Source organism: Natrix helvetica (genome assembly GCF_964273705.1).
Source record: "Natrix helvetica genome assembly, chromosome: 15".
Lineage (NCBI taxonomy): Eukaryota > Metazoa > Chordata > Lepidosauria > Squamata > Natricidae > Natrix > Natrix helvetica.
The window spans coordinates 8369996-8383378 of record NC_138565.1 but is presented as its reverse complement, the minus strand read 5'-3'; the positions used below and the strand labels follow the sequence as shown (position 1 = coordinate 8383378).

The window sequence follows — 13383 nt, the reverse complement described above, 5'->3', positions numbered from 1 at the left end:
TATGAGTTATTTATTTATTTTGTACGGCATAGTAGAAGACAGTGATGGGATGGCTGCTAAAGCAAGGTCATGGCACTCACTTGAAAGTAAAGCAGGAAGACTGTAATTGGGGTGTGTTTGTGTGTGTGTGTGTGTGTGTGTCTGTCTGTCTGGCAAGAACAAAGAATGCTTATCAACAGGAAACATGCATGTGTAAAGCCCTTAGCAATTATGGGTAGTTAGAAAGTTGATAAAAATAACAAGGATTAGACAACTTGCAGACCTCAGCCAAAAGTTAGCAATGGAGATGGCCGGCAGCAAATGAAATGTCTATTAGAAAACTCCTGGAGCATTCATTAGCCAAGGCTTAGACTTAGACTAATAGGACAAATTGTAGAATTATTGCTAAAATGTTTATTCAAGGATATTTCTTATTATTTCACCTTGTCCCGCCTTCTCCTTTAGTGAAAATGTACAAAGCGTTCTGAATCCTTTGTTCTTGGCCTTTTGACCAGGAACCCTTTTCCTTGGACTACTTCAATAAAAAACAATCAGAAAACCTGCACCTTGTGTCTGGCGTCCATCATTGGCTTCGGCACCAGGCTCAGACCCGAATTGGGGACAACAATCTGGGGGCTCGTTCTGGGATTCCACACCTGGATTCAATTGGAAGGCACCAAAGACTACCAGAGGAGGGACCCTGGATGGGTAAGACTTAGTGGCTGAAAGGTGTGATTGCTCTGAAATAAAACTCCTGGTTAGTGACCAGGACTGTGTGTTTCTGCACTTCCAGCCGCCCTCAGAGCTCATGAGTCTTTTTTTTGCCTCAATCTGAGCTATTAGGAGGATTAGATATAGGGATCAAAGGCAGCCTTTTTCTCAATATTGCATGTCTGTCTGGCCTCAACTTCCCTTGGACAATCCAGGGGATTTTTGCCCATATGGGACTTAATGAGCAACTAAAAACAATATTGCAGAAACAAAAGAGCCAGGCAGAGATACAATATTTGAGTTTATTTGTGAAACTTGTTAATAGTCCATTTCTGTTAGAAGAGTGTGGAGGTAGTGTATATGTGTTTCTATGTTGTGTCCAAGACTTGGGAGAAGAGCAAGACCTTATTTTTTATTTTACTTTTTTAAAGGATTTGGGGGGGAAATGGAGTGGCTTGTGGGCAAAAATATAAGCCCTCCCCCGAGTCCCTTTGGGGAGAGGGGGCAGTATAAAAATCAAAATAAAAGGTAAAAAGGTAAATAAGCCCCCTGGACAACCCCACACCAAGTCGCAGGAACCGGGGGCGGCAAAGGTGATTGTGTTGCTCGGTGACTTCGGGATAATGCTAGGTTGGTGAGCGGTGCTGTGCCCAGCTGAAGAGGGGGGTTGCTGGGCTGCTGCTCTCTTGTGAGCATGCTCCCAAAGAGCCGGGCACAGCAGCCATCTGGAAAACCCCCTATCCAGATAGGCACTGCACCATTCACTGACCTAGGGATATCGCCAAGCCGCATGAGTGCCTGTTCGCCGCCGCCCAGCTCTCGCAACTTGGCGCCTTCGAAAAGCCAGTGAATGGCGCTCTGCACGGCTGGAGAAGGGGGTTGCACAAGTGGCTGTTCCACCCCCACTCCTCCCAATACCCTGGCTCAGCTATCCCTGCAGGGCCAGGGCACCTCCGCTGCCACTACCCCAGCATGGCTTTTTCAGCAGCTTTCAAACTGAGTCTTCCAGCAGTGGCCGCTCTGGGCGTACGGTCTATGGTTGTGAGCTGGCTGTCGGCTGAGTGTACAACCATAGAGAATACGCCAAGAGCGGCCACTGCCAAAAGTTTCAGTTTGGAAGCCGCCGAAAAAGCCATGCTGGGATGGCGCTGGTAACGGAGATGCCCTGGCTCTGCAGGGAGAGCTGGGCTGGGGCATCATGAGGCTAGGAAGAGCATGAGCGAGAGCAGAACAACCACTTGCACAACCCCCCTCTCCAGCCATGCACTTTCAGTGGCATTTCGAAGGCGCCAAGCCGCGGAAGCCGGCGAACAGGCGCTCACGCGGCTTGGCAATACCCCTAGGTCAGTGAATGGCGCTGTACCCGGCTGGAAAGGGGGTTTGCTAGGTGGCTGCTTGTGAGAGTGGTCGCTCCATGGCTGTTGGGTTGCGCTGATGCGACAGCGCAACACAGCCATTCGCCCATGATGCTGAGCCCGGCTCCTTGGGAGCCCGCTCGCAAGAGAGCAGCCGCCCGGCAACCTCAAAAAAATAAACCCTCCCCTCATAATAAGGCCCAAGCCATATTTTGTGTGTAAAAAGAAAGTAAGACCCTGTCTTATTTTCGGGGAAACATGGTATTATGTCCATTATTACGGGTGCTGTTCCTACAATTTCAGCCAATTGAAACATCTCACATGTACAATTGAAAAAGTCATTTATTAATCAGCATGGGAAAGTCTTTCTTAAAATTTTCTTTACTCAACCCTCTTATTGGAACTATAATTATCATGAATATCATAATTCTGTTTGTTTGTAAGGACACTGAAAGCTTGAGCACTAGGGAGAAATTGCTAAGGTGTCTATTTACAGTTGGCCAATTTGAATACGCAATTCAATTCGATTCCTGAGATACACTCTGTGATTTCTCACAATCCCTTTTGAATTATTTGGTGTCGATGGAGTCCTCTAGACTCAGTATAGCTTTACGCTCAAGGCATTTGTAGAGTTTCTCTCCAGTGTGGATTGTTTGATGCTTAACAAGCTTTCCCCTTTGATGGAAGCTCTTTTCACACTCCAGAAATTTATAAGGTTTTTCTCCCGTGTGGATTTTTAGGTGGCTTTGAAGAAGATCCTTTGTTCTGACAGATTTTTCATATTCTGGACGGTGACATTTCCATTCTACCTCCTTGATCCTTTGGGGATTCCCAGATGAAGGATCCTCTGCCCTCCTGCCATTCATATGATTTCCCTTAGCAAGGGATCCTTTCATGTTTATAAAGGTTTCCCCTCAGATTAAAGATCTTTCCACACTCCAGGCATTTGAGATTTTTCTCCCGTGTGGATTCTTAGGTGGGTTTTAAGATGGTCTCTTCTTATGAACGATTTTTCACATTCTGGCCACTGGTATTTCTTCTCTCCTGAATGGATCCTTTGGTCTTCTGAACGTCCCTCTGCCCATGAAGCATTTCTTCGGTTTCTCTCCCCAATGGATCCTTTGATGTTTATTAAGACTGCTCCTCTGATTGAAGCTCTTTCCACATTCCAGGCATTTATGAGGTTTCTCTCCTGTGTGGATCCTTTGATGTGTATAAAGGTTGCTCCTCTGACTGAAGCTCTTTCCACACTCCAGGCATTTATGAGGTTTCTCTCCTGTGTGGATCCTTTGATGTACATAAAGGCTGCTGCTGTGACTGAAGCTCTTTCCACACTCCAGGCATTTATGAGGTTTTTCTCCTGAATGGATCCTTTGAGGTGTATAAAGGTGGCCCCTCTGACTGAAGCTCTTTCCACACTCCAGGCATTTATAAGGTTTCTCTCCTGTGTGGATTCTAAGATGCCTTTGAAGATGTGCATTTCTCTTGAAGGATTTTTCATATTTCCTCCCTCCCTCCTGGATCCTTTTGGGAATTCCAGGGTCTTCCCAAGGACACTCCGTCCTCCAGGCATATATTTGGTTAGTCTCTCTCGAGTGGATCCTTTGATGGGTTTTCCGGCGTCTTCGAAAGGATCTCCCGTCCTCCAGAACTGTCTTGGAGTCTCCGCCCGTTTCCTCCTCCCCGCCTCCGCTTCCAGGCAGCCGCCTTTCCCGGGGTCCCCCTGGGCTCATCCCTCCTGCAGCCCCAGAGCCTCCCTGCGTTTCCCCGCCGTCTCCCAGGAAAGGTGCGCCAGGACCGGGCACGGCTGGTCCCCGGGGCCGGCTCTCCTCCTCCTCTCGGGCGGCGCTTCCCTCCTTTCCCCGCTGGGCTCCTCGGTCCTCCTACAGGGGGAAAGAGAGAGGCGGGTCATGGCTGCGTCCCTTTCCTCACAGGGGAGGCCCAGTCCGAAGCCTCCGCCTCTCGCGGTCCCTGCGAGCCCGGCCTCCTTCCCATCCTCCGCCCCCCCCCCCACATTAGGCCTCGGCCTCCCAATCTTGCCCGCCTCCCTCAATCCCTTCAGGGCCCCCGCACTCCGGAGAGACCCCCCTACCTCGGACTGCGACTCCCAGCATCCCCTGCGCCAAACCTGCATCACCCGGGCTCTTCTGTCGCCGATTCAGGCAGCTTCCCCGTTCCCCGTTTAGTTTCCTACCCGGAAGTGGACGCTTCCCCCTCTTTACGCTCTTCCGGGTAGGAAAGCCGAAGCTCCTCCTGTTCCTCTGAAAGGAACGCCCCAAGCAGTCCTCCTGCCAATCACCGCCCTCCCCAGAACGGCCAATCGGATTGCGCCTTGCTTCAAAGAGCCAGAGGGCGCCTGCGCGTTGCCGAGGGTTGTTATGGTTGCCAGGGGAGATCGGCCGAGGGGAACCGTTGAAGTTTGGGGTCCGGTCTGCTTCCCCGCTGCCCGCATCCAGGCAAGGGGAGGTGAGGGGAGGCTTCTGGATCTGTATTTCCCTTCCCTCGTCGGAATGTCTCCCCCTAACAAGATGCATGCCCTTTCTTTAGAAGGACCGCCCCAAAGAGTCCTTCAGCCAATCGCCGCCGACCGGAGCGACCATTCGGCGCCCTCCATTTTCAGTCAGCCAGAGAGCGCCTGCGCAGTGCCGAGTCCCTTCCTAGTCTCGCGCGGAGAGAGGCTGGCGGCGGGGGGGGGGGTTCCGTTTGATCTCCGCCCCCACTCCCCGCATTCAGGCAGACGGAGGTTGGGGGGATCCTTCTGGTGCTCTGACTTTCCCCGCATCCCGGGGCCCCTTGACTCCCTCTTCCCGCTTTCCCCCCCCAAGGACCGCTTTCCAAATATGCAGGGGGGGAATCCCCTCCAGGACACCCCCTTAATATGTGGATTCTCAGTCTCTTCTGGCCTCCAGGAAGTCCCCTTGTAGCCCCTCCCCCAGCTTCTCCCCCCCACGCTCCCCCTCCCTCCCCAGGAAGAGGGTCTGGAGGGTCCCCACCCACTTGGGGGGCTTTTCCTGGTTGATGCGTCTCCCCAAAGGCTGGTGGGGCTCCTGGTCCTGCTGCTCTCTTGCACTGCAGCTCCTCCTCGGCTGGGAGGCGATCCTGATGGAGCCCCTCCATAAGTCTTTAACCTTACATGTCCCCCCCTCTCGCCAAAAGCTACTTTTAAGATTTTACGTGTCTTTCCTTCTTGACTAAGACTTTTTGTTTTGTATGTGTGAACTTGCTTTTTCAGGAACTACACAACAGAGTATTCTGACTGAAGACATCTGCAACTTTCAAGAAACACACCAACCCAGCTGAGAAAGATTAATGTAGCCCATACATTTGTCCCTTGGGGAATATTTCTAGAATTCCTGTTTTTTAAACTTCAGGAGTAATCAATGCATTTTATCCTTTCATCATTTCTTTACTGACACTGAATGTATGTACCATTTGACACCCCATCCTTAATAAATGTTTTTGCTTTACTTGGATTATTTGATGGTCTGTATTTCACCTTTGCTTCTGTCAAAGTCTCTCAAATTCAGGTGATCAAGTTCTATACTAAACTTGGTGCCTGAGTGCCTTGGAGATTAAGGCTTGATTTAAAATGCCAGGTAAATGTCTGTATTAGGTGACCAAACCAATTACTAAAGCTGCCCATTCCTCATCTTTTTGCACATAAGGCATATTGTTGGAGGTAGACTGCCTTTGTTAAGGGAAGCTCCACTCATTAACGCAGCTCTGGATGAACTTCCCATTGCATTCCCTTTGTGTTGCCATCCTGTTTTACATTTTGTTCCATCACCCCAGGTGAGCTCCTTTCAGTCTTTCTGCTTAGGTGAGAAACCTTTTTGTGAATCCCAAAGTAATACAGATATCCAGGAAGTGGGAGGGGGGGAATCCTGTCTCCTTTGAACAACTTTGGCCAAAAGAAAATACTTCATAGCTTAATTATTCTGAACCCCCTTCCCAAGGCACATGACCCTCTTTTGGCCAAGTTCCAAATGTTGAAGCATCCAGCAGTTAAAGAGACCCAGAAAGAATCCAACTTGGATCCTATCAAAATTGCATGATTTCCTGCTTCCTTTTTCCCACAATGTGTTGAAATGAGAGGAAATTCACTAGCAGGAACCATTGGCAGGAGATTCTCATCCTTAGGTCCTTTTTAACTGGAGACGGTCTCTGTTTGTCCACGAATTCTTATATCCAGGATCAAGAATTTTCCTGCATCAAAGAGAGGCCATTAGTTGTATTTAAAAACACAGTTGCCAGTCACATAGAGTGAGTTTATTTATCCATTTGGATCCTGCCTTTATTATTTCTGCAACTAAGGCGGAGAAGAGTTCCGGATATCTGGGGATGGTCTTACATGGTACCCACCTATGGAAAACCAACATAGAGGGTCGAGGGTCTTCCTTTCCTAAAGGACCGGGTTGGGGCAGGTCTGACTCTTGAATTCTGCCACGGAACACTTGCTCAAATTAGGCACAGAGATGTAAGATCATCTAAAGGCATCCTTAGAGTAATCTAATAAAGTGGTTTCCCTTCATGAAAAAATGGATGACAGACTTGGGATTCATTTTACACTTTTATACAGTAGAAAAAGTACAAAACAGTTGATTCGGTGGAAGAAAGGAGTCACGTAAACCTATTGCGAAAAGGTACAATTTGAGCTAGTTAAAATGCCTAGCTTGTACACTTGAAAACGGTCTTCATTTTGAAGTTAGACAGTTGAGCGGGCAGGGGGTGCAATCCTCAAGACCTCTAGAGCCCAATTCCAAGGAAAAGCCACTAAATGACCAATCATACAAGGTGGGAAAGAAGAAAACAAGGGAAAACACAGAGAAGTAGAGTGATAGAAAGGATGGAAAACACAGACACAGAGTAGGGGATACAAGAAACATACCCAAGATCCAAGGAGGACTCTAGTTCCTATATATGAACGCTCAATAGACAGGGAGAAGCTGAAATACTAATACACAAATGTACGTATGACATAGTTGCTATTAGTGAAACATGGTGGGATGAATCTCATGACTGAGTTGGATGGATTGATTTGTAACTGGCTGACAAACTACTCAACGGTTGGTCCTTAATGGTACTATATGTACAGGGAGGGAAGGAAGCACGGGGGTACCACAAGGTTCCATCTTAGGCCGAGAACTTTTCAATGTCTTCATAAATAACTTAAATGAGGGACTTGATGGGGGACGCATCAAATTTGCAGATAATACTAAGAGGGTAGGAATAGCCAACACCCTAAATTACAGACTCAAGATCCATATTTCCCTATAACAACACCTGGCTTTATTAACTTTTGGGGCCCCAAATAATCACTTTTTGTCCTGAATGGACCTTTAGATGCTTCTGAAGATGTCCGTTATTTTTGAAGGATTTTTCACATTCGTGGCATTGATATTTCCTTCCTTCCTCCTAGATCCTTTGGGGATTGCCAGGTCTTCAGAAGGAAGCTCTGCCCTCCAGGCATATATTCAGTTCTTTTCCCCAATGGATCCTTTGATGTGTATAAAGGTGGCTCCTCTGACTGAAGCCCTTTCCACACTCCAAGCATTTATGAGGTTTTTCTCCTGTGTGGATCCTTTGATGCTTATAAAGGTTGCCCCTATGACTGAAGCCCTTTCCACACTCCAGGCACTTATGAGGTTTTTCTCCCGAGTGGACCCTTTGATGTATATAAAGGTGGCTCCTCCGACTGAAGCTCTTTCCACACTCCACGCATTTATGAGGTTTCTCTCCTGAGTGGATCTTTTGATGTGTATAAAGGTTGCCCCTATGACTGAAGCTCTTTCCACACTCCAGGCATTTATGAGGTTTTTCTCCTGTGTGGATCCTTTGATGTATATAAAGGTTGCCCCTATGACTGAAGCTCTTTCCACACTCCAGGCATTTATGAGGTTTTTCTCCTGTGTGGATCCTTTGATGTATATAAAGGTTGCCCCTATGACTGAAGCTCTTTCCACACTCCAGGCATTTATGAGCTTTTTCTCCTGAATGGGACCTTATATGGTTCTGAAGACATTGATTTCTTTTGAAGGATTTTTTGCATTCCGGGCACTGATATTCCTTCCCTCCCTCCTGGATTTTTGGGGGACTACAAGGTCTTCCGAAGGACCCTCTGCCCATGGGGTGTTTCTTCGGTTTCTCTCCCCAATGGATCCTTTGATGTTTATAAAGGTTGCTCCTATGACTGAAGCTCATTCTACACTCCAGGCATTTATGAGGTTTTTCTCCTGAATGAACCTTTAGATGGCTCTGAAGATGTCCATTATTTTTGAAGGATTTTTCACATTCGTGGCATTGATATTTCCTTCCTTCCTCCTGCATCCTTTGGAGATTGCCAGGTCTTAGGAAGGACGCTCTGCCCTCCAGGCATATATTCGGTTTGTTTCCCCAATGGATCCTTTGATGTGATTGAAGGTGGCTCCTCTGACTGAAACTCTTTCCACACTCCAGACATTTATGAGGTTTTTCTCCTGTGTGGATCCTTTGATGTATAGTAAGGTGGCTCCTCTGACAGAAGCTCTTTCCACACTCCAGGCATTTATGAGGTTTTCGTCCTGAGTGGATCCTTTGATGTTGATAAAGGTTGCTCCTCCGACTGAAACTCTTTCCACACTCCAGGCATTTATGAGGTTTTTCTCCTGTGTGGATCCTTTGATGTGTAGTAAGGTGGCTCCTCTGACAGAAGCTCTTTTCACACTCCAGGCATTTATGAGGTTTTCGTCCTGAGTGGATCCTTTGATGTTGATAAAGGTTGCTCTTACGACTGAAGCTCTTTCCACACTCCAAGCATTTATGAGGGTTCTCTCCTTTGTGGATCCGTAGGTGGCTCTGAAGACGTCCATTATTTTTGAAGGATTTTTCACATTCGTTGCATTGATATTTCCTTCCTTCCTCCTGCATCCTTTGGGGATTGTGGTGTCTTCCGAAGGACCCTCCGCCCTCCAGGACAGTCTCGGGGTCTCTGCCCATTTCCTCCACCCCGCATCGCCCTCCACGCAGCCACCTTTCCCGGGGTCCCACTGGGCTCATCCTTCTTCAGCCTAGGAGCCTCCCGGCCTTTCCCTTCCGTCTCCCGTGGAAGCCGCGCCGGGACCGGGCAGGGCTGCTCTGCGGGGGCCCGCTCTCCTCCTCCTCTTGGGCGAAGCTTCCTTCGTTCCTTCCCCCGCCGGGCTCCTCCGTCCTCCTGCTGGGGAGAGAGAGAGGCGGGTGATGGCTGCATCCCTTTCCCCCAGCCCAAAGCCTCCACCTCCCACGGGACTCCCTCCCAGGACTTTCTTGCCCTCATAGCTTCTCAGCCTGGCGACTCCCAGCAGTCCCCGCGGCCTACCTGCACCCGGTGACTTCCGTCGCCTAACCGCAGAGCTCTTCCGTCGCTGCTCTTGTGCGTAAATGTGGGCGGGGCCCCCTCCTTTACTTCCTTGTCGCTGCCGTATGTTTCTCCGATTGCGTCACCTAGGAAAAAAACTTTCTCCTCAGGGCCGGTGCATATTTGCATGCGACGTCTTCTACGCCATCCCATTGGCGGTGGCCGCTTTGTGACTCCACCCCTCGCTCCTTACTTGCGTGCCGCTCTGGCCGTTCGGCTCCTGGGCTCCTCCCGCCTTTGGCTCCGCCCTCCGCTTCTTGCTCTTCCCATCCGCTCCCTTCCGCCCTCCGCCGCTCTTCCCGTGCAGCCTGTCCGCCCTTCCTGCCTTAGTTCGCCCCTCCCTCCAACCTGGTCCTTTTCGATGCCGGGCTGCTCTGAGGGGGGGGGGGGGGGGAGAGCATCCTTCCGTCCGCAGGCCCACCTCGCAGGGTTGTTCGGAGGGGATACCTAAATGGGGGGGCAGTCCAGACTGACTCCCACAAAGCGCCTAAGGATGGGATGGTCGGAACGGTGAGGGGGGGAATGGGAATCGTCTGTCCTGCCCCTCCTCTCGTGCCCCCACCCCCTCTTTCTCCCTCCCTCTCCCTTCCCCCATCCCCTCCCCCTCTTTCCCCCCTCTCCCTTCCCCCATCCCCTCCCCCTCTTTCCCCCCACCTCTCCTTCTCATCCCGTGCCCCACCCTTTCCTTCTCTCCCTGCCCCACCCCCACCCCTCCCTTTCCCTCTCCTCATCCCCTGCCCCTCCTCTACTTCCCACCCCCACCCCCTTTCTTCTGCGCCCCCCTTCCATTAAGCTGTGTAGTCTGCCTTTTGTGAGAAATGGGCAGTTTGAGTGATTTTTCTCCTTGTCTCTTACAGACATTTTGCCTGGCATTGTTGCAGGTAGAAAAGGTGGATCAGGGGAGGTTTGATAGGCACCTGTCATCTCCTTGGGAATTCTGATGACCTCATCCATGCAGCCTAAACTGCCAGTTACTCTCAGTTGCCAGAGTGAAGATGCCACCCAAGAGGTTGGTCAGTCTTCAGAGGGGCTCCTGGGCTCTGGGGAAGCTTCCCTCTATTTGCAGCCCATTTATCAGAGTTGTATTCCAAATCTTCAACTCAATTTCTGTTCTCAGGAAAGGGGAGGTGGGTGAAGATGTGCTCCAGAGAACACCCAGCTCCCTTCCTTTTAATTAGTCCTTGATTGTTTTTAATCATGTGGCATTGTTGCTTCTAAAGCCAGGCGCTCCCAGTTTGGTGTGGAGCTGAAAAGAGATGAATTTCCTCCACTTTGGGGAGACTTTTACCTTTGTAAAGGGGCTTCTTTGCTCACCTGAACATACAAATACAAATCACCAAGAAATTCAAGCGAAGCAAAAATTGTTGATTAAGGGTCATGTAAAGAAATATAATATTCAGTCCAAGAGACACATCAGTAAGCAAATGACCAAACTGTCATTCCCTCATTGGACAATAATGGCTGCAAAAGCTGATCGGAGTTAGCAGAGGCAGCTAAACGGACTGATTAAAGAACAAAATTCAGTTTCTATTTGGAAACCTCTTTTGGACTTTGTGCATAAGATGGGGGGGGGGAACGTTGATTTTGGGTTTTGCCAATTAGATTTGATGCTAGGGAAGCTATGTATTATATAAAAGTAGAAAGTTGAAGTGTTGTGTTATTTATTCTCCTGTATCAAAAGGAGCGGAGAAAATTAATGCTTTTGCCTCTACTCTTTCCTCTCCTTCCCTCTTCCCGGACTCGCTCCCCAAACTAGGCTCCGTCTCCCAGCCCCCCTCCCCCCCCCGTTCTACGGAGACCCTCCCAGACTGCAACTCCCAGCATCCCCTTCGCCAAACCGGTGTCATCCAGGCTCCCCTGTCGCCGTTTCAGGTAGCTCCCTCGTTGCCCGTTTCTTTTCCGTAAGTGTAGGCTTCACGTCGTTTTTTCCCTAGAAGTTGTGCCATTTCCGCCCCCAAGGAGTCCTCCTGCCAATCGCCAGCCTCTCCAGACTGACCAATCGGCGTCCGTCTTCCTCCAACCAGCCAGATGGCGCCTGCGCACTGTGGATCGTTGCTATGGTTCCCCGCGGAGGTGGGGGCGGAGGAATCCCATTGATATTTGGGATCCCCCCCCCCTCTTTCCCCCTATTGAGAGTGGGGGAGGTCAGGGGCTCTTCTGGGGCGGAGACCTTATAGCCGCCTATAAGGGGAGCCAGAGGGGTCCAGTGAAGGAGGCACAGGGGGAGAAAGCAAGGGACGCTCTTTCGGTCCAGCCCACCTCACAGGGTTGTTGTTGGGGGAAGAGAGGAGGGAGGGGTCCCCGTGGCTGGAAGGGGGAGGGGCTCAGAGGGCTCCAAAGACCCCTCAGTCCAACCCTGAGCTCCAAATAGTCTCTTTTCTTCCACATCTTCTTCTCTGCCTCATTTGCAGAAATAACAAAGGCAGAATCCAAAGAAATAAATAAACTCTCCATATGTACTCAAGTGTGTTTTTAAATAGCAACGACATGGCCTCTATTTGATGCCGGGAAAGTCTTCTTTCTAGATAGAAGAATGTGGAATTCTTGCACAAAAGGAGACCGTCTCCACTTAAAGAGGACCTAAGGAGGAGAATCTCCTGCCAATGGTTCCTGCTAGTGAATTTCCTCATAGAAGTCAATACCTCATTGTTGGAAAACAGAAACAGGAAATCATGCAATGTTAATATGATCCAAATTGATTTTTTTCCCTGGGTCTTTAACTGCTGGATCATTAAGCTATGTAGTATTTTCTTTTGGCAGAAGTTGTTCAAGGGGACAGGATTTTCTCTCTCTCCTGGATTGCTGTATTACTTTGGTATTCACAAAACTAAGCAGAAATGGAGGGAATTCCCCTGGGATGATGGAAGAAAACAGAAAACATGGCAGCACAAAGGGAATGCGATGGGAAGTTCATCCAGAGCTACATTAATGAGTGGAGCTTTCCTTCCTCTCTTCTCACTTAGGACTATAATCATGTTGCTTGTATCCTTACAATTTATATTGTTCTATTTGTTTCCTATTATGATTTGTTTGCTTATTAGTAACTTAAGACTATCACTAAGTTTTGTATCTTGATGAATGAATTTTATTTTGCTTTATGTACATTGAGAGCATTTGCACCAAAGACAAATTCATCTGTCTGTTCCATTCTGCTCTGCTCTATTATATTCATTCTACTCTATTCTCTTAACTGAAGAACTTTGTTGGATGAGAAGGGAAACATCTTCAAGGAAAAGCAAAGAAAATCCAGTTGCCTCTTGAAAAAGCACCTTTGGGATATGATCTCCTGCTTGAGCAGAGGGTTGGAGTAGAAGACCTCTAAAGTCATTCCCACTCTAGGGTCCCTTTTCCTTTTGTGGAATATTTTTCCTGGTACCTGAGTGTAATCATAATTTAGTCCACCTTCCTGGGTGCTTCCCTGGGCCTTCCTCCCTTCTCATTCTGGACCCTTGGACTCTCTTGCAATTGTTTTCTGAATCTTTGGGCTTCCACAGAAGGAAACAACTTGCCTGTCAGAAACCTCTTAGCCAGGATGTTGAATGCAAGAATAGCTCCCTTACAAGGAAACCCCCAAAACAACATAGCTAGAACATGAAACTAGAAGCTTTGAAAGATACCTCTGACCTGTGATTTAGCTATTTAGCATAACAATCCTAAAAGCTTTTTTGGGGGGGGCTTTAACTCAGGTAACCAACAAATATTATAGGCATTATTAGTGGGAGGGCAAGGGTGTATGTGACTCTCCTATGAATAATAATAAATAAATAAATAAATATTTATTTCTTAGCCGCACCCTCTCCCGAAGGACTCGGGGCGGCGTACAATGAAACATATGAAATAAATATGTGGACAAAACAAACATATAACAGAGACATATACCGAGACATACACAAGGAGGAGGTCGGCTGATGAATAAAAAACAATTAGAATACAGTGATTAAAAAACCCCTAAATAATTAAATATAA

General features: G+C 48.6%; 2 protein-coding genes across 9 annotated transcripts in view; one reads left to right on the top strand and one right to left on the bottom strand.

Moving 5' to 3' along the window:
• The window catches only part of LOC309399623 (uncharacterized protein), a 200301-nt gene that overhangs the window by 157739 nt on the left and 29179 nt on the right, over positions 1-13383 (top strand). The gene's annotated exons all lie outside the window — the stretch shown is intronic.
• LOC309399624 (uncharacterized protein) overlaps positions 6384-13383 on the bottom strand; it is a 30372-nt gene continuing 23372 nt past the window's right edge. Inside the window, exons 1-3 of one of the 7 annotated variants that reach the window (XM_081967631.1) lie at positions 11256-11366; positions 9379-9503; positions 6384-9237 (exon numbers count right to left, since the gene is read on the bottom strand). In XM_081967631.1, the coding sequence (XP_081823757.1) occupies positions 7488-9080 (1593 nt within the window). In that variant the 5' untranslated portion in view covers positions 9081-9237; positions 9379-9503; positions 11256-11366 and the 3' untranslated portion in view covers positions 6384-7487. Of the gene's footprint in view, positions 9238-9378; positions 9937-10334; positions 10544-11255; positions 11367-13383 lie in introns of those variants that run through there. The other 6 variants (XM_081967635.1, XM_081967632.1, XM_081967636.1 and 3 more) reach the window with 6 other exon arrangements.